Raw genomic sequence first — 20,731 nt, 5'->3', positions numbered from 1 at the left:
AAACCAATGACCCGACACCGAATCGTCGTGCCGGGAGTCCTTTTGACTGCCACTGATTGGAACGACCAGCACCTGCGCGGCTGCAGGCAGGGCCGACAGCGCTACCCGTTGGAGGCCAATCAGAACGTGGCAGTCTGCCACTGATTAGGGGCTACAAGCACCTGTGCAGGTGCCTGTGGGGCCGACAGCGCGACCCGTTGGTGGCCAACCAGATCATGACACACAGGATCAGTTTTTACGTGGGTGAGCGGCGGCAGCCACATGCGCCAGCGTTCACTCAACCCGGAATAACTCAAATAGATAGAAAGTTAGCAAGCTAGCTCATAGATAGCAAATAGAGAGCAAATATATAGCTAGCTAGGTAGCCACATAGCCAGCTAATAGATAGCAAATAGATAGCTAGGTAGCCAGCTAGATCACTAGCTAGATAGCCAGTTAGATAGCTCAAGTGAGCAACATCATGTAAAAAGACTAGGAAGGACGCATTGTACACTTTCTGATCAACATTATTCATTTCAGACCAATTTTTTGACCAAACGATATATTGCTCGATTCTGGCGATATCATTTCATACAGCGGATACATTGATTTTAATGACGAATCATTACATGCCTCATTTTAGTACAAATTTCCCAGGCTACTGATGTCCATATGCATTGCATATGGACATCCACTTTTCATCAATTTTAGCACTCTGGTTGTCTAACTTTATGCTTGAAAAAAATATATTTCCTTGCAGAATAAATAAAAGGTGCAAATATCTTTGAAGAGGGCAATATTTTGAATGCATGTGAGCCTGTTTATTTCTGCTCCTTGACAGCTCGGGTCCTTGAACTTTCTCGACTGAGTCGTAAAACACTGAAGGATTTTGACTACTATTTTAATTAGAGGCTATAGAGCAAAGATTTGACATAATCTTTCCTGCTTGCTCCATCACTCTCTGTTATCACTGCTTCCTTCTCTATTTTTGTCTCCTCCATCTTCCTTCATCTCTCTCTTCTCCACATGCTGTCTAAGCCAAGATCATAAACCAATTTCTTTCACTGACTTTGCCTTTATCCTTCCTGCCAGAGAATTATTCTTCTCCCGTCCCTCATCTTTGTCTTTCATTCCATCTGTCTGTTTATCACTCTTAAACTCATCTTGCGTACTCAAATATGTTTGCCCGACTTCGTATTCCCACTTTCTTCCCGGCCCACAGCGTGTCCTCCTTAGTAGCTTTTGCTTTCCAAATCTCCCCCGGAGCATCATCTACCCCCCAAACCTACACCCTCCCCACGCCTCTTCCTTCCCTCCTTCCCTTTAGTCAAGCTCGTGCTGACGTCATACTTAGGTCTGAGCCAGTTGTCTGAGTCATAGCCAAAAAAGACTCCCTTATGTCCCACGCACCTCCAACGCCCCACAAAGCCAACACGCTCCTTACCTCCCAATGCATTCAGCCTGCAAAAATTCACGAGTCGTGTTTTGCCCTTGTGATGAATTTCGTGTCCTCCTTTCTTCACCATTCTTTTTACAGTTAAAATGGTTTTGTCTGTTTCTCCCATGCTTTGCCCAGTGCTGGCAGAAAAAGCTTCCCTTTTTTTAATTAGCATGACCACATCAAAACAAGGCAGTGGCCTGGATACAGTCTTGCCTGCTGGCTTTCTTCCCTGCAACGCATACAAACAAACTAGCAACAAAGATGCGCGGTGGCAGACAGGCGAAGACAGAACGGCGCTTCTGCAATGGGTGCTGCTGTTGTTATCATCTGTGATGTTTTTCACTTTGCTTGGCAGGCCTCCCTTCACTCCGTCTCTGCCTCACTTGCTCACATGAACGTAACTGACTAATGATTTGATGAGGCTGACGGAGCTGCTGATGGAACGTGCGTATGTGCGTGCAAGTGTGCCCATGTTTGATGCACATGTGTGTGTGTGTGTGTGTGTGTGTGGTGAGTGGGAGAGCACATTCAAAATGGAATAAATATTTGTGAATGTGCATGTGTGCGTGTCGGTGTCAGCTTGCAACCGTGCGCCCGCACGACTGCAGATGTGGTGAAGAACTAAATAATTACAACGTATGTGTGAGCTGGGAGCTAATCCTCATGAGTAGAAAGCGTCGCCTTGGTGTCTCGGGAATCAACATTTAAATAGAACATATTATGGAAATGCTAAATACATAGAATGAAGTTGAGCGATTAGTTTGCTTAGTTTCACTATTCACAAAAGCGCCCGTCGTGTCAGTGCACTTACTTCCCGTATTTTCTGCACTATAAGGTGCTTCAATGGCTGATTTCAAAACTGTTTTCATACATAGGGTGCACTGCATTGTAAAGCACATAGAATAGAAGATAGAATAGTGGCTACAATTACGTTATGCATTAACTAAATTGGGCAACGCTAACGGGACTACAATACAATACAACTACAGACGTTTCCCAACTTACAAACATTCGGTTAGCAAACAATGGTATATATGAAAATTTTTTGCCGGTATGTCAAAAAATGTTCAGACAGAGACGCTATAAGTTATATTTTGTATTGCGAGCCTTATTCTGAAACAAGCTCGCTTGCGATTGGCTGCGTATTAGGTGTTGTCATAAAACAAATTGTCATAGAGACAATCTTGGATCACTCTTACCATGTATCAGGTCATTGTCATTGTGTGTATATATATATATATATATATATATATATATATATATATATATATATATATATAATATATATATATATATATATATATATATACTTGCTATCTATTTGCTATGTATTGGCGATCTGGATGGCTGGCTGGCTATATCGCAAGCTATCTATTAGCTATATAGCTATCTAGCTGGCTAGCTATATAGCTAGCTATAGCTATCTATCAGCTAGCTGGCTCGCTTTTTATCTTTTTCAGTTACTCCCGGGTTGAGTGAACGCTGGCGTGTGTGGCTGCTGCTGCTCACCCACACAAAAAAAAAAAAACGTATCCTGTAACTGTAAAGTGACCTAGAGAATTTTGAAAGACGCTTATAAATGACATGTATTATTATTAATATTTATCTTATACAAGATAATACAATACGTCTTGATTTATATAGCGCTTTAATAACAGCTGAAGATGGAACAAAGCGCTTAACATGGACAGCTATCATATACAGGAAATAAAGCAGTGAGAAAGATAGTAGAAAGGACCAGGGAGTAAAACCAAATTTTATCACTTTTTATCTTCATCTTATCGTTTGTAATGTGCTTGACTGACTATCAAACACCCTGCTGTGTTGACCTGGGCCACGAAGCCTCTCATCTAAAGCCAATAGTATATAAATGAGATTATAAATTGGGCCGCCAAATCAGCGCTGTTGTTTAGTTCATTTTCTTTCATTTTAGGCAACTGGATAAATGAAAGCCTTTCTTTCTTAGCAGCACTATGAAACACGATCAATGTCTTTGTTACATCTCAACTAGATTATTGTAATGCACTTTATTTTGCAGTCGGCCAGTTCCCCCCGCAAGCATCTGTACTTGGTCCTGCCATAAGAGGAGCGCATAATCACAAACGGTCTCCCCGCAGTTTTACTCATTGAGTTTCTCCACCCCAATGCCTCTACCTCGTGTCAGATACTCCTGGAGGCGTCAAGGATTAAGCAGAGCCTCAGAGGGTAAAGAGCATTTTCTGTTGTTGGCCCTTGCCTCTGGAACAATATTCTGCTATATGTTAAGCAAATCCACTCTGCAGTTTTAAAACTATGTTGCTTAATCTGTTTTTTGATAAGGACAAGTTGTAAAATGACCCTACCTTCTTTAAATGAGTCAGTAACACATTAAAACCATAGCACAGGGGTCAGGAACCTATGGATCTTGAGCCATATATGGTTCTTTTGATGATAGCGCCTGGCTCGCAGATAAAACTAAATATTCTCGCTTTTTTTTGCTGTTCATTTCCTGTTTGGGATGCAGTTGGGTGAAAGAGCAATTTTGATTGGACGATACTGACCATTGATGTCGAAACAAGGTAAACGCCCCTTTTTGAATAAGCGGATGATTAAATATGAGTATTGCACAGTTCACGTTGACTGGACCAAATGATTCATCTTTGTAGAGAGAATAGGTTCTGCTGTGATGTTAATTTGCAATGAAACAATATCATTGATGAAACAGTTTGACAAGCCCCATGCTACGTTAGCATTAATATACTCATGCGAGAGACAGCAGAAAACACGCGTGCAAGCTAATAAGCAGTGTGCAGGCTAGATAGCAGTAACTTCGCCTATGGATCCGGCAACTTGAATTTCATTCCGATCGTTTGACTGGATTTTTACCAATCATGAGGAACCATTCATATTAATGGTGAGTATGATCACAAAATTATTTGAAATAATACATTCTGACATTTTGTTTAATTCTCTCTCACACACACATGTGTGGGGGGTGGTCGTGTGTGTGTGGCTCTCACTGAAAAACATTTCTAAATATTTTGCTTTGACGGCTCTCTTAGGCAAAAAAAGTTCCCTACACCTGCCTTTGCATATTGTGTCATTTCTCATGGAGCCCCAGAAATAAAATAGAACATTCTAGAAAAGCAACACACATGCTTGTCCATTCACTCACTGATCTTGAGAAGACAATCAATACTTCCCTTTCTGATGATCAAGGCAACAGCAGTGTAATACACTCCATTCAGACATTGTTAGCAAGGGGATGTGTAACACACTTCGACACACATTACTTGTATTCCCTTCGCTGGTGGAATTACCAGGCGCTTTATGTCCTTCTGTTTTATACACTTTGTATTTTTGCTCTTTGTGTCGTAAATGCTGTTTATATGGTATCATTAAAGCAGTATTATGTAGAAACTGTACCTGAAAATAATGTTTTGAATTAGAAAGAATAGCATTTGACTTCATAAACTGGGAAAAATGAGACAGAGAATCCTGCAGAGGCTGACGGTGCTCATGCATAAGCAGAACTGTGCTTTGTTGTTGAAATATGTAGACCAAAAATTGCCCTACATGTTATTCAAATAGCACAAAGAAAAAAAAACAATGCCAAGGCATCGTTTTTCAGTGTGACATACACTCGTGCTTAAGTCCTATTAACTCATTCACTGCCAGATGTGCAAAAATGTGTCCACTCCAGTGCGAGGTTTTTTTTGTCATTGTCACTCGAATTCCAGGACCCACAAAATATTGAGTTTTAGGACTACATAAACATTCAATGCACCATAATGAATCTTCAACTCTCTTCTTTCATCAGAAAAAAAGTTAATTCCTAAATTAGGTGGGTCTGGAGTTATATGAGCTTGAAATGAGGGCAGCTGTCCAAAATACAATGTAATATGTACATACATATTGGTTTATATAGCGCTTTAACAGCTGAAACTGGAATGAAGCACTAACATGGAAAAAAGGGAAATGCTGCCGCCTTGTGGAAGGTAAAAAGAAACACATATTTTCAATTCCCGAATAAATTCATGAATGGCAGTGAATGAGTTTAAATGCTGCAAAGCATTGAGAATGGGATGGAAGAGCCCAATATTTGTTTTTATTTTTGTATTGTTTTGGCCCAATATGCTATCTGCATTTCACCCTAAAACTTTTCCCATAGATAATTGACCCAAGGGTCCCTTTTCAACAGAGGAATTTGGTGAAATTTACCCAATTTGTTTTATTGCTCATATTTACTATTCTTTCGACCTCACCGTGCCACTGCTTTTATTTTTTTTTTCAGTTGCCACAAGTAATGTTACGAAGATAGATACATTCATGTGAAAGTATCCACAAAACTGCAATAAAGACATGATTGGCATCATTTTTTTGGTGAAGCCCAAGGTTCAAATCAAACATATACTGTGACAGATTCTGAAAACAAATTAAGTCTCAACCCTCACACTGGGAGACATTAAAGTGTGAGGACGAGGCAGTCGGAAAAAAACATAAAAACAGAGTACGGTTGGTGAAAAATAACCAACGGGAGAGGGCAATGTGATTATCGTCAGGATCCTCGGGCCCTTTGGGACTCTGGGAAAGTTATTTGACAGCAGACAGGATATTTACTGTATGTTGCAGCAGAATAAAAATGTGGTTAAGCTGACCGTGCCCTGGATCTCTCACACCCATCGAGCGAATACCTCCAATGCTATTACCCATGTTTCTGCTTTATTACCTCCCTGATGGGGTGTTGTGTTGTTTGGAAACGTACAAATGGAGTGCTGCATGTCAAATAGGAGCAAAAAAAAAAAAATGCGGAGGAAGCACTGCAGGTATTGTGATTGGCAGGGGTATGAAAAGGAGACTATGTGCGCGGGTGCTGGTGCATGTGTGTCTAACCGGTGCTACAGTGAAGCTTCACATTCTTTGCCAGCACCACCGAGCTGTACTGATGAAGAAATGACAGATCTCTCACATTCAGAAACACCAACACACTCCTGTGCGGTCCCAGAATAAAATTCTGTCAGCTTTGGAGCAGCCTGTCAGACAAGCGACAGGTAAAATAATGCTTTTTTTTCCCCCAGTGGGAAACAGCTTTGAAATGTGTTACATTATTAATGTTTGGCTGGAGGATGTCACTCTTTTCCTATTCTCCCGCCTTCTTTTCGGAACATGTCATTTTTGCCATGAAACGTTTTAGATTGACTACACCACATATGCTATGATGGTGACACAGCGTACCCCACATGGACCCTGTGCAAATTAAAAGACATTCACGCATCGTGCATAATGCCCGTGACGGTAAACGCTGTGGAGAAATGTATAGTGACTATTAAGATGGCGTCGGCATGTAATTCAATTTGCTAGGATGTACTCTACTGTGTGATGCACTCTAATGAACGTAATTCGTCAGCAATCTCAAACAGATTGTTTTTCCAATGCCATAACTAATACCGTCTTCCAAAAATGCTGAACAGGTGGGCATATAGCCAAGTATAGTTTTTCAAGCCCCGCCGTCCTTCTCGCCTCCTCAAATGGTATCCATGGCAACCTCCTCCTAGTCTGATCCCAGGACATGCATAGTTTTCCTTCTCGTTCCACCACCTCCACTGACATCCCTGCGCTTCTCCGTACATCAGCGTGTCTGGGTGCAAAAACACTTTTTTTCACTGCACACTTTAATCCAAGACCACCTGCCGGCCCAGACTCTAAATCCCCTTCAAAGCTCAAATACTGCTAATATGTCAGACAGTGAGGCTGCTCTCTGCAAGGCAAGTAGAACACCGATGAGAGTCAGTGCCGTGTCTTGTGGAATTTTTGTCAACCTGATGCGTGAATGTGCATTTGCAATCGTGTGCCCCGGACTGACTTTGCGGGTCACGTAAGCGCACAGCGGTCCATCTGCGCTTTCCGTTTTTGACTCAGTCAGATTGTCCATGTGTCCAAACGCCAAGGGTGTTGAAAAAATAGATACAGTGATACTTTGGCTTACGAACTTAATTGGTTCCCAGATAGAGTGTTTAAGGCAAAAACTGTGTATCCCAAAAAATAATTTCCCATAGGAAACCATTAAAATGAGAATAATCCATTCCCGGGTCCCCATAAAACATAATTTTCTACTTTATAATTTTCTAAGCCTTAAAACTACACAAGAAATAAACTGTACTATATAATAAAGTCATTTGTCAAAGTCAAATATATTGACATTTGTGCAAAAGTAATATGTTGTTGTTGATATCAATGGAGGCCAATCTGTACTGTACAGATCCCTATTCAAATCTGCCCCTTTACAACATGAAGCTTTAATGGGCAACCAACGTCACTTTCTTGTTTTTTAACTGACATCAGAAAAACGTTTTATAGCATCTAAAATACCCAAAACACGCAGTATGATATTTTTATTCAAATGCAAAACACCAATAAAAATGACTTAAAGTGTCCAAAATCTGCAAAAAAATTGAGCTGTGAATTGGGCATTTTCAGAAAGTCCCGCCCCCAGTTCGTGATGTCACGCCAAGACGTCTTGCATTGCTGGAGAATAAAAACAATGGCTTCAGATTCGGATAATATGCTTTCTTGTTACACATCCAGTTATGAATATGATTCAAATAGTTCTGAAGAGGAAAGCATACATGTTTGCAATCGATTAAAGAATTTATTCCGTGCCATTTTGAGGCAAACCGGGGGGGGGATGTCTCACCCAAAAAGAGGCAAGAAAATGGCCACCAAGCTGTGAGGAATGAATCAACCCGTTGCCACAGGCTGATAAATTCCTTCCATGGAGCTTGGACTCCCTCTGCTGGCGGCTTTTGGGTGTAACACAAGGTTAAAAAAAAACAATACAGCAAAATACATTGACGTGATGGAAAGACGCTACAATGCGTCTTTTTTACGGTCAGGAGGCGGTCCTTTACGTCACGTACGGACTCGTCACCAACTCAAAAACAAGACTTCCTGAATGTTCAGCGCTAGTCTTAAACTGTAAAATATAGCTATATGCGGTGGAATCTTATTAAAATATGCCCAGTAGAAGTCATTTAAAGCCATTTTACAAATTATGGACACAACTTGTCGGGAGACGTCGGGTGTCCTTTAAGATCACGCTGGGAAACAATTTTTCATGGATGTTTCTATTCACCACTGCAATCTTCTATCAACGTGAAATTAATTGAGGAATTGAAAGTAGTTTCTAGCCACAATGGCATATCCGATTTACCCCTAAAAAGGCAAAAACACATTAACTCGTTCACTGCCATTGCCAAATGTGTTTGGGAATTGAAATTATGGCGTGGAGCGCCATTCACTAATTTGTTGAAGTTTAGTTTTTTTCTTGCGGGGTGGGGGGGTGCCGAACAAGCGCTGGTCAGACCTCTGGCAAAGTTTTTCCCTTCCACAAAGGGGCATAATTTCCCTTTTTTCCATGTTAGCGCTTTGTTCCAGCTTCAGCTGTATAAACCGCTATATAAGTGCGCTATATAAAATAATATGTATGTATTGCATTGTATTTTGGACAGCTGCAATCATTTCAAGCTCATATAACTCCAGACCCATATAATTTAGGAATTGACTCCTTTGTTCTGATGAAAGAAGAGAGGTTTCTTACGCTACATTGAATGAGGATGATGCCCTAAAACTCAATATTCGGTGTGTCCTGGAATTTATGTGAAAAAGACAAAAACCCTTGCACTGGAGTGGACACATTTTTTTCACATCATCTGGCAGTGAATGAGTTAAAAATAGCATAATATATTCACGACACTGTGCCACATACATGTGTCAGGCGGAAATAAAGAGGTGTGTGTGAGTATGCCATTGTGTCTGCATTGTGCAGTCCCGTATGGGCTGTAATTAGCATACTGAGCAATTGATGACGGTTAAGCCCACAGGAGGCTCCGGGTCATTTGGTGCCGGCATGTCGACAATCTCGCCACACGTATGCATTGCCACATTGTGTAAGGACATTTCCGAATATGACCTCATTTCATTTATCGCCGTGCACAATAGCGAGCGGGGAGAACAGATGAGCCAACAGACAGCAATGAAATCACAGAGTCGAAATTATTGTGGAAATTATCATACGAAGAGAAAAGACAGTTAGCCAGACACATAACAGTTGTCAAAGCTTCATCTGCAGCATCACTAGTCATACTTAAGAGTCAGCATGCAAAAAATAAATACATAAATTTATAGAAATGTGTGAGAGGGTTTAATACATCCTCTTTCTAAAATGGATTACAGTCAAATGGAGAAGGCAGATGAAGTGCACGCACATCTGAAAAGAAAATATCAGACAAGAAGGCTGCATCGTCTTATATACAGTGCTGGCAGCCTGCAGCACACGGCTCACGCTATAGTTCCCCCACTTAAATTGGAGTGGTTTTCTTAACTTTAAAGTGTCAAAGGCAGACAATTTCAGAAGGTCCTTTTCACTTTCCTGGTCAAATGTGTGAAAAAAAAGCTGTCTTGAAACATACTGATGAGCAAGTACATAAAATGACACTCATAGTAGTAATGCATGTGTGAGAAAGCAAGAATGTTTGTGCATGCATGTGCATCCACGAGTTGGTGCATGTGTGTGTATTTGTGTATGTGTCCACGCATCTTGTGCACGGTTGTGTGGTTTTATAATGCTCTGTAACACTTTAATATTGGGCTTTGGCGCGGGGTTATATTTGACTGCAGCCTGGCACATTTGGTAAAGATAAGGTCCAGGCTAAATACAAGAAGCGTTCTACACCCGTAATAAGCCCAGGCTTCTCAACCTCAAACCTATGACACGCGTAGAGGGAGAGGAAGAGAGGGATGGAGAGAGAGAGAGAGAGAGAGAGAGAGAGAGAGAGAGAGAGAGAGAGAGAGAGAGAGAGAGAGAGAGAGAGAGAGAGAGAGAGAGAGAGAGAGAGAGAGAGATCAGAAAAATGTGATTAAAATTCAAACAATAAACAAACAATAAACAAAATCAGTTTCTTTCAGGGACAAAATGTGTGTATCTTTCAATTAAAATCTAACTTTTAATGAAAATGAACCTCCCTTACGCATATAAATTGCTCGTCTCTGAGATCTCATATTCTTGCTGTTGCAAACAATCATTTTAAATTGTTGAGTGACAGCAATCCGCAGCATTATCATTTGTTTTGTTTCAACAGAGAGAAAGAGAGAGAAAGAGCTGAAAGGTGGCCATGTCACACTCAAGTATTGGTAAGGGACAAGTGGCACATTGTGAAGCGTATCCTGAGAGGCCATCATGCTAGCTTTATGTCAACACAACAACCTCACTTGAAGGCATCGCACCTTTTCAGCTTGCAGTACTCTCCCATAGTGCACCACTGAACTGGAGCAAGAATCACACGCCTCCTTACAACTCCCCCTGGATATGCTTTAATCTGCACCAAAAAAAAGATATAACCATTATGCCTTCCTTGAAATCCACCGGGAGCCTGAATTCTAAAATAAATACAGAAATAAATAAATAAAAGAAGTGGCAAGAACGCAAAAAAAAAAAAAAAAATACCAGGCGCCATTTTGAAAGGCCTGTATCAGTGGCCCGGCTCAAGCGAGGCCACTATCGCACTTAAAACAGATTTGGCGTAACTTTCATGGTTGCCGCTTTGTTTCAACCTTCAACCCACCGGTTCCCAAAGGGGAGATAATCTGGGAAATGCTGCGATATCAGGTCCACTCCGGGTTGCCCGAGAAGCCTTGTGAGACCCTCTGGAGATATGAGGCTTTGATATCAAGACCAATTATGTGGTACGGGCACATACTCACACAATGCCAATTCGCAGAAAACACACACACACACACACACACACACACACACACACACCACACACACACACACACACACACACACACACACACACAAAAGCGTTTTGGCCTTGGTGAGCTGGAGCAGGAAGCAAAGTGAGGATGTGATAGCAAGGAAACACTGGGCAGGCTGAACATGCTCTGATTTTATCACCCAGTTGAGTTGAATTCCAACAACAATACAGTCGCACAATGAGAGTTTGCCAGACTAAATGAGGAAGAGACACAATATTTCACTAATCTGGTCATATATTGCTTTTTGAATGAGATTAGATTGTGATTTTTGAAATTGTTATATTAATGTATAGTATTTGTTGTTCAAATGAGAAAATTGTTGAAATATGAAATATTTAAAGGACAACCGACATCACTTTTTTGTGTTTTAACTGACACCAGAAAAACGTTTTATAGCATCTAAAATACCCAAAACGTGCAGTATGATATTTTAGTCAAAGGCAAAACACCAATAAAAATGACTTAAAGTGTCCAAAATCTGCAAAAAAATTGAGCTGCGAATTGGGCATTTTCAGAGAGTCCCGCCCCCATTTCGTGACGTCACGCCAAGACGTCTTGCATTGCTTGTGAATCAAAACAATGGCTTCAGATTCGGAGAATATGCTTTCTTGTTACACATCCAGTTATGAATATGATTCAAATAGTTCTGAAGAGCAAAGCATACATGTTTGCAATCGATTAAAGAATTTATTTGGGCCATTTTGAGGCAACATTGGGGGACAATCTCTCACAAAAAAAAGAGGCACAAAATGGCGACATCCTGTGGCCACTTCCGTTTCCACAGGCTGATAAATTCTTAAATGGCGCTTGGACGCCCTCTGGTGGCTTTTGGGTGCAACACGAGGTCCCCAGACCAAACAACTACAGTAAAATACCGGCCTGTCCGTGCGCGGCAGCATGGCCAACCCCACGCACCTTCGTCCTCACAATCCCTCATCGATTCTCCGACTTGACCGATCCCAGCCGAACAACTCACGGTGAGAAGACCTTCCGGCATCGACTCGACGGCCGCGAGGAAAGTTTCCATCGATCGACTCGAACTGGCAGTCGTAGAGCACTCTTTGCCGTGCTCCCGTACAATGACTTCAGGCACCACGAAACCTCCTCGGCAACCACCCCACCGACGCCTGCCATGCCCGGTGACCGTCATCTTGCCTGGCCAAACCATGTCGCAGAATGACTTTTGTTTTTATTTCTTTTTCCTTCATCGCTTTCACCGACTTCGGATCCAGGAGGGGAGCCCTACATTGACGTGATGGAAGGACTGCTACAATGTGTCCTTTTTTTTTTTTGGTCAGGGGCGTTCCTTCAGTGACGTCACATACGGACTCGTCACCAACTCAAAAACAAGACTTCCTGAATATTCAGCATGAGTCTTAAAACGTAAAATATAGCTATATAAGGTGGAATCTTATTAAAATACGCTCAGTAGAAGTCATTTGAAGTGATTTTACAAATTATGGACACAACTTATCCGGGGACGTCGGTTGTCCTTTAAATGACTCTGTTACTATTACTATTTACTTTGGCCTCTGGCTTTGCTAATTGGAGCTTAAAGTCTGGTGTAGCCTCTGGGCAGTGAAAGCTGCATGTGACACAACATGAACGTGTGCGTATACCTGTGCAAGTATGGTATATAAATTATGGATGGCAAGCGCAGTGGCCGCACAAATTGCAGCTGCCAAAGCAAGTGGTAAGGGGAAGGCAAGCCAAATCGGAGAGTTGACTTGTGAAAAAGACAGGTGGCTTGATAGAGATACAGTACATTATGATGTGTGTGTGTGTCGGGGGGGACTTGGACAGGAGGTAAGGATGAAACTAGCACAAGTGAAAATAATGGGAGGATGGGACTTGATGTGAGGAAATGAAGTTACTCATGGTGCCATAATGAATTAGTTCTGTCTGGACATCCTCATTTCACAGAGCATTGCTTTTTGTTCCACTATAATGTTCCAGTTACTTCTCATCAAGCGCCTTGAGCTAGATTTGCACTGCAGGTCTTAATGCCCAATTATGATTTCGCGCTTTTATTTGATTTTTTTTTTCTATTGTCTGATTACTACTTCCTACAAGTGGCGCATATCTTACTTTACTTGCATTTACTGAATACTAGTTATAGAAGTAGCACGCTGCACTCGTATCAACCATTTTTTTAATCCTAGTGCAATCGTGTTCTACCGGAGACACATTCCTTGTGTGTTTTACATAAATGGCAATAAAGATGATTCTTATTCTGATTGTGATAATAGAATGAAACAAACATTGTATGATATGGAGCTTTTAGTTGGCTTGTCTTCAAACAAAGGTAACCAAAATGGCAGTCTGTCAGTCAATATTTTCCTATTAAATTGACCTCCAAGCTTTCAATGTAGTTTTCATGTTATCTCCGATGACATCCGGCTCAAATTTCCTAAATAACCAATTTATTTGCTATACGGCAACACCGGTAGAGAACAGATTCACATGGAATTTGCAAGTCACATTTAATCAACGCCGCGGGAACTCATTTACCTGCAATCATTTCCTTTGAAAACATGCTGTTATAGTTGCAGCTCAAATACCACATCCCTGAGCTCGGGCGCTTTCTAAAGCAAAATCATCCACCAAGGCCAAAGACTAAAACCACTCTTTCCCTTTCCACTTTAAAAGAGAAGCGACGTCACTTTTTTGTTTCTTAACTGACATCAGAAAAACATTTTATAGCATCTAAAATACCAAAAACACCAATAAAAATGACTTAAAGTGTCCAAAATCTGAAAAAAATTGAGCTGCGAATTGGGCATTTTCAGAAAGTCCCGCCCCCAGTTCGTGACGTCACGCCAAGAGGTCTTGCAATGCTGGAGAATCGGCTTTAGATTGGAGAATATGCTTTCTTGTTACACATCCAGTTATGAATATGATTCAAATAGTTCTGAAGAGGAAAGCATACATGTTTGCAATCGATTAAAGAATTTATTCTGTGTCATTTTGAGGCATCTGGACTGCAATGTAGCGTCCCAGAAAAGAGGCAGAAAAATGGCGACCAGCTCCCGTGAGGAATGAATCAGCCCGTTTCCACAGGCTGATAAATTCCTTCCATGGAGCTTGGACGCCCTCTTCTGGTGGCTTTTGGGTGCAACATGAGGTTTTCAGACCAAACAAGTACAGCAAAATACATTGACGTGATGGAAGGACTGCTATAATGTGTCTTTTTTTCGGTCAGGGACGTTCCTGTAGTGACGTCACATACGGACTTGTCACCAACGCAAAAACAAGACTTCCTGAATATTCAGCGCGAGTCTTAAAACGTAAAATATAGCTATATGCGGTGGAATCTTATTAAAATACGTTCAGTATAAGTCATTTGAAGCCATTTTACAAATTATGGACACAACTTGTCCGGAGACGTCGGTTGTCCTTTAAGATAAAAAAGGATCACTCCGAACAATTGGAACCCCAAAAAAGTTCTGTGGTCCGTGCGGATCAACCGAAATACTTGTTAAAAATGCATGCTCAATTAACCATTCAAATGTCGTGGAAAAAATGTCATTACAACATCCAAAATGTTGACTAAATCCATATCAAACCACCAAAAATTGTAGCTCCTTTCGCAGAGGTTATTACCAGGCGCTCGATAACTCCAGTTCAACCGCAACAAGTGTAATTACATGGCCCACTGCCAGTGTCTTCAAGGATATGTTGCCAAAATATTTTTTTTTCTTGAGTCCGCGGTGTGAATTGCTTTTAGAAAAAAAAAAAAAAAACACCTGCTTTGGTTCAGGGAAAGCTGATGAATTGTTTAGATGAGCTCTGTCTGCTGTTTATGCTTCTGTATGCGCCACTGGCATCAACCTATGATTCATTTATGGACGCCCCCCAAAAAATAAAGAAAACAATGTGATGGGGGGGTGAAGATAAGGTCAGGTTGCAAGAAGGGTGGGAATTTTCGTTAATGTGACAAATGGGTGACGTTTTGCAGCAGAGGACAATTTTCTCAGGAATATACGTCAGACTTTTCCCACCCCCCGTCTTTTTAAAATTTCCCCTTCCCTGCCATTTCACCAGGTGCGATGGGAGTGCTGCCGTGTTGTGACATTTTCATGTTGTGTTTGTTTGCTGTCAAGTTCAGTGCAGTTCATAAGGATGTGGGAAGTGTAGAATTTGACACTGATACTTTAAGAGGATGAATACAAAATGAGCACTTGACAACGCACTCGCTTCTCCTGTTCGTATTGAATGGCAATGTGAGTTGTCTGTCTTTTTTGTCATATACATTGAAGTAAGCTTTTATTTCAATAGACGGGCATTAGGGAAGTTGTCACCCAGTAATTTATTTTATTTTTTGTATTTTTTTAAACATATTTGTTATCCTCATACACAAGTAAAACACAGAAAAAAGTAGCAAGGCTCAAAGTACAAAATTATCCTCCCCAACACGGTATTTGTTACACGTGATTGAATGGAACCTTGTTTTATGCTTGAGAGTTCTTTGTATTGTAAAAATAAAACTGACGCTCTCCAACTTTTAACTCAAGTTACGAATAACGGTACATACAAACTTTTTTGCGGGTACAGTATGTCGAAAAATGTTTGGACAGAGATGCTTTGAAAGACGCTCTGTTTGGTCTGAATAAGATGTATTATTATTATTATTATTATTATTATTATTATTATTATTATTATTATTATTATTAATTTAGATTTTGCCCCTCAAGGTGCACTGATGAAACATTGTGCCCACCCATCCTCGTCAGATAAGTTGCCCAACAGTTAAGTTGCCCATCCTTGCACTGAACTAGACTGTTGGCATCCTCATTTGGATATGTTTCTCTTTCTCCAGTGAAGTCTTTAATAAATAAAAATCTGGAAACAATTTAACTGAGGTCTGCTGGTGTTTGACAAAATGAAAACCACCCATATACGAACACATTGCACACATGAAGCCACAATTTGGCATATTCACTCACCTGAGCGACATGATCTTGTAAGCGTCGGGCAAATAGCAACGAGTGTTCTCCATCTGCGCCGGGTCCGAGTCGCAGATCTTGTCGTCGGTGCGGCCGTAGTTGGCGCTCTCGATCATAATGACGTCCGTGCCAGGGCATCGGAGTTCAATGGGGTAGGATTCACACGACAGCTCCCGACGCACCACCGCCATGGGGATTGGAGCGCGACTGGAGGCTGAAATGACAAAGACGGAGTTATTTGGATTGGCACACTACTGTAAATGCATTTTTGATTTTAGTTTCCTTACGCTCCTCTTTTTTCAGAATGACAATCCATTTGAAAAACAGCACCAACAAGCAGAAAAATTGTTGGTCGACATATGTTTAATTTCCCGGCAATTAATAATAATAATACATTTCATTAATAAGCGACTTTCAAAACTCTCAAGGTCACTTTACAGTCACATGATAAGTTTTTTTCTGCGGGTGAGCAGCGGCAGCCACACGCGCCAGGATTCACTGACCCCGGAAGTTACTCAAATAGATAGAAAGGTAGCTGGCCAGCTAATAGCTAGCTAGCTAGAAAGCTAGCCAGCTATATAGCTAATAGATATACAGATAGATAGGTTGCTAGCCAGCTAGAAAGCTAGCTAACCAGCCAGCCATATTGTTAGCTAGCCAGCTAATAAAGAGCAAATACATAGCAAATAGTTAACCATATTTACAAAAGATAACTCATAGTTGCTGATGCCCAATTATGCTCTCTGGTTTAAGATCCAAAGTCCACTTTCTCAGCGCTTAAAAAGGAAACATGTCACCAATCCCAGTGAGACTGAAAATGACAGATCTGCCCCAGGTCTTTTTTGGCTGCTGTTTATCCACTCTTTTGATTTTTAAAGGCGTTGATCTGATGATACCCCATTGGCTGACCAAACATCTGTCAGACTCATAAAGAAAAAAAAAGAAGAAAGTAAAGAGAGGCATTCGTTTGCTGCTGGTGTGGTCTGTCTCAATTTTGTTTGACCTGGATTCAATGGTTTTCACCAAGGACGGTAAACACATTATCTGAACCTCCTAAAAAGACAACAGCTTCAAACGTCACTACACTCCATTTTGTCATATTCAAATTTGAAACCAAGTCAAAGTACTCAGCACAATCGTTTTCTTCGTGCAATTTACGTGATGTTGGATTTTATTGAAGCTCGTACGTCGTTCAAATGTGATGAATATGCTGATGCTTAGTTGTCGTCACTCCCCATAATCGTAACGCTCATATGTCAATTTAATGATGTGGCAAATATCCGGCGCCTGAAACTGATGATGTGAACATGAATGCTCCAAGGGGGATTTTGCTTGTTGTGAAGTAACTTGGATGTTGTTATTCACTATCCGTTGAGTGCAAAAGATCCCTGTGAGCACCTGATATCATCCCTTGATAGATGAGGCTGTTGCTGAGGTACTCTGTTTTATCCACGTTACCAATGAGCCTGGGCCAGCTGTGCCATTTCATTTGAAAAATGTGTGTAGTGACAAATCCACTAATCAACCTTGCCCGCAGCTGAAGTAAAAAAAAAAGTTCGCTTTTAAAAAGGTTGAAAATGTTTCAGAATACTTTCAATGAAAAAATATTAACACAGATCAGTTTTTTTTTTTTCTTCTTCATGTTCTGCCCATTTTTGAAACATTGTGACACATTAGACGATGCTGAGCAAGTTATAACATCAACATAACTTTGCGACACTTAGAATTAATTTGTAATCCCGTGATCATCGACAATACAGGTGTCAAACGCGAGGCTCGCGGGCCAGATTTAGCCCATTATGTAATTTTACGCAATAGCAGCTCAAACACTTCCATTATCCTTTCTAAAATTTTCTCCCAACATTTTCAATTGTCATATATGTAATAAATAAGACGTATATTCCAATTATTTTCTTGTTACCAAACCTCTCATGATAGTAACATAACCAATCGTAGAATCAACAGTTATTCTTGACTTCTTTATGCGTTTTTTGTCATAGTGACCCTCCATGAGAAATGGCCATTTACGAATTTATTCGGGAATTAAAAATATGCCGTAGAACGCCATTCCCAAATGTGTTTTTTTTTGTTTTTTTTGGGGTGCTGATAAAGCCTTGGCCTCTCGCAATGTTTTTTTCCCTTCCACAAGGACGCAGTATTTCCTTTTTTTTTTTTGCATGTTAGCACTTGGTTCCAGCTTTAGCTGTTGTAAAAGCGCCATTTAAACCAATATGTATGTATTGTGTTGCTTTTTATACAGCCACCCTCATTTCAAGCTCATATAACTCCAGACCCACATAATTTAGCAATTAACTTTTTTTTCTGATGAAAGTAGAGAGTCTAAGGTTTCTTACACTGCATTCAATGTTTATGTAATTCTAAAACTCAATATTTTGTGGGTCCTGGAATTCGAGTGAAAATGACAAAAACCCTGGCACTGTAGTGGACACATTTTTACACATTGTCTGGCAGTGAATGAGTTAAAATGTGGCCCGCAAAAATTAATTTGACACTCAAGATTTGGCTGTCTTCGGGCACGAGGCGGGTTGCCAGCCAATCGCAGGGCACACAAGGACGTACAACAGTAACTCTCACACTCACACCTAGGGACAATTTGGAGTGTTCAATCTGCCTGCCAAGCATGTTTTTGGAGTGTGGGAGGAAACCGGGTGTCTTTCTTTCTGTATTTTTGGTAACCATAGCTACCTCATCATTACTTGATCTGCCATTGGTTGACAAGCATCGTGGTTCCACAGATTCTGCGAATAATCTGAATAAGATCAATGACACGCTGCCCGAACTCGAGTTAATGCTGCCCTTCACCACACACACACACACACACACACACACACACACACACACACACACACACACACACACACACACACACACACACACACACAGATGACACGCACACACACGGATGCACACATGTGTGTATATACATATAGACTGACTTGTAGAGACATAAATTCACGGCCTGCTTTGCGTAATATCAGCATATCTCTCGAGGGCTTGAAAGTGATAATGGCAAAAGATGGCTTTGAGAAAAGACTGATATATAAATGACATTTACTGAAAAGGTCCTCTCTAATGATCATGTTCGTGCAGTCGCGCACCCACACACACGCATGCAGACCCCCAAGCTATGACTCAACCTTCAGAAAAAAAAAAAAAAAAACTTCTGAAAAGTTGCGTGTCGTTGTGGTACCAGCAGCTTTTTGTGTTTGTATTGTATCTGCATTGTATAGGAGCATAGTGGGCCAGTGGGTCATTACTCTGTTAATGTGCATTTCTTTGAACGGTGAGCATGAATGTCAGTTTTGAAGAGAGGGGTTAATTGAAGTCCGCTGGGATCAATCCATTGTGTTGTGATGCCACCAGTCTAGACTAGCTTTGTGTTACTCAGAGTCTCCACAAGGCAGAGAGGCTTTATGATGACACAAACGCCTCAAACACATTATTCAAATAAGAGCCCTTGAAATGAATTGAAAAGCAGTAAATGCTGTCTGTAGAACACATTGTTCTATGACATCCTTTTGTTTCTCCTATTAGCATCTTCGCCAAATGAAAAAAAAAAATCTCTGTTTGACTCGCTTCTCAAAGAGACTTCACTTGCAAATATGTGTCAATGGCACATCCCTCCTCCATACAGGAGATCTGCCCCTGGCTAATGTTTTGCCGTGTGTCTGAACACACATGCGGCAAGGTGTGAGTGCATGTTAATGTGTCAGTGCCGGTGTAAGTGGTGACACAAACTTGGCAGCCGCAGACGGCACAGACAATCTTATTTGGACGCTCTCGTCGCCTCGGGGGACTGAAACAAAAGGATATTGATTTTTACATTTGGGCCAAGAACAAGAGAGTGGCGGATGAGGTGAAGGGATGGAAAGGAGAAGGCAAAGGTGAGGGAGAGGAGAGGAGGCGATTGACTTATAAGGCGATTCCCTCGCTTGAACCGCCAAGTGTTTTTGGCTTTTGCAAATGTTTGAGCAAAGGATGCAAGCGCTGCAAAATATATTTTAAAGGATACAGCGGGTGTTGGTGCGCCATTGCTGAGATAGTCAAAATACAGTAAAGTCTCGTTATATCGGTTATATCGATAGTACTGCTTATTACGATACTAATTCTATGAACGCAAGGAGAAAATTTACATGCCGCAGGATCGGATATATCGATAGTCCGGTTATATCGATATTTTTTCAGACTCCCGAGAATATCGATATAACGAGACTTTACTGTATCATTTTGTTGTTCTCAGCAACATGAGAGCGAGAGTGATTCCTTTGCAGCCCCCCCCCCCACACACACACACACACATTCAGCCGTGTGCACTTCGACCTGTTCAATAGGCGTGTTGTGATGAATACAGAGATGCAATTCAATCGGCACATTTTGGCTGAACTGTTAAAAGCAAGGTCATCAACATCAAAAGAAAAATGTGATCCGGCTGCAGTTTAAAGGACAACCGACGTCACTTTTTTGTTTCCTAACTGTCATCAGAAAAACGTTTTATAGCATCTAAAATACCCAAAACACGCAGTATAATATTTTTAGTCAAATGCAAAACACC

General features: G+C 41.0%; 1 protein-coding gene across 1 annotated transcript in view; it reads right to left on the bottom strand.

Annotated features, from left to right (window-relative positions):
• The window catches only part of adgrl3.1 (adhesion G protein-coupled receptor L3.1), a 174,270-nt gene that overhangs the window by 104,067 nt on the left and 49,472 nt on the right, over window positions 1-20,731 (bottom strand). Inside the window, exon 4 of the mRNA XM_089005759.1 lies at window positions 16,159-16,372. Within this exon, the coding sequence (XP_088861885.1) occupies window positions 16,159-16,372 (214 nt within the window). The remainder of the gene's footprint in view (window positions 1-16,158; window positions 16,373-20,731) is intronic.

Source organism: Hippocampus bargibanti, linkage group LG10 (assembly GCF_051943395.1).
Source record: "Hippocampus bargibanti isolate YZ-2025 linkage group LG10, ASM5194339v1, whole genome shotgun sequence".
Classification (NCBI taxonomy): Eukaryota; Metazoa; Chordata; class Actinopteri; order Syngnathiformes; family Syngnathidae; genus Hippocampus; species Hippocampus bargibanti.
This window is presented reverse-complemented; position numbering and strand designations above follow the sequence as displayed.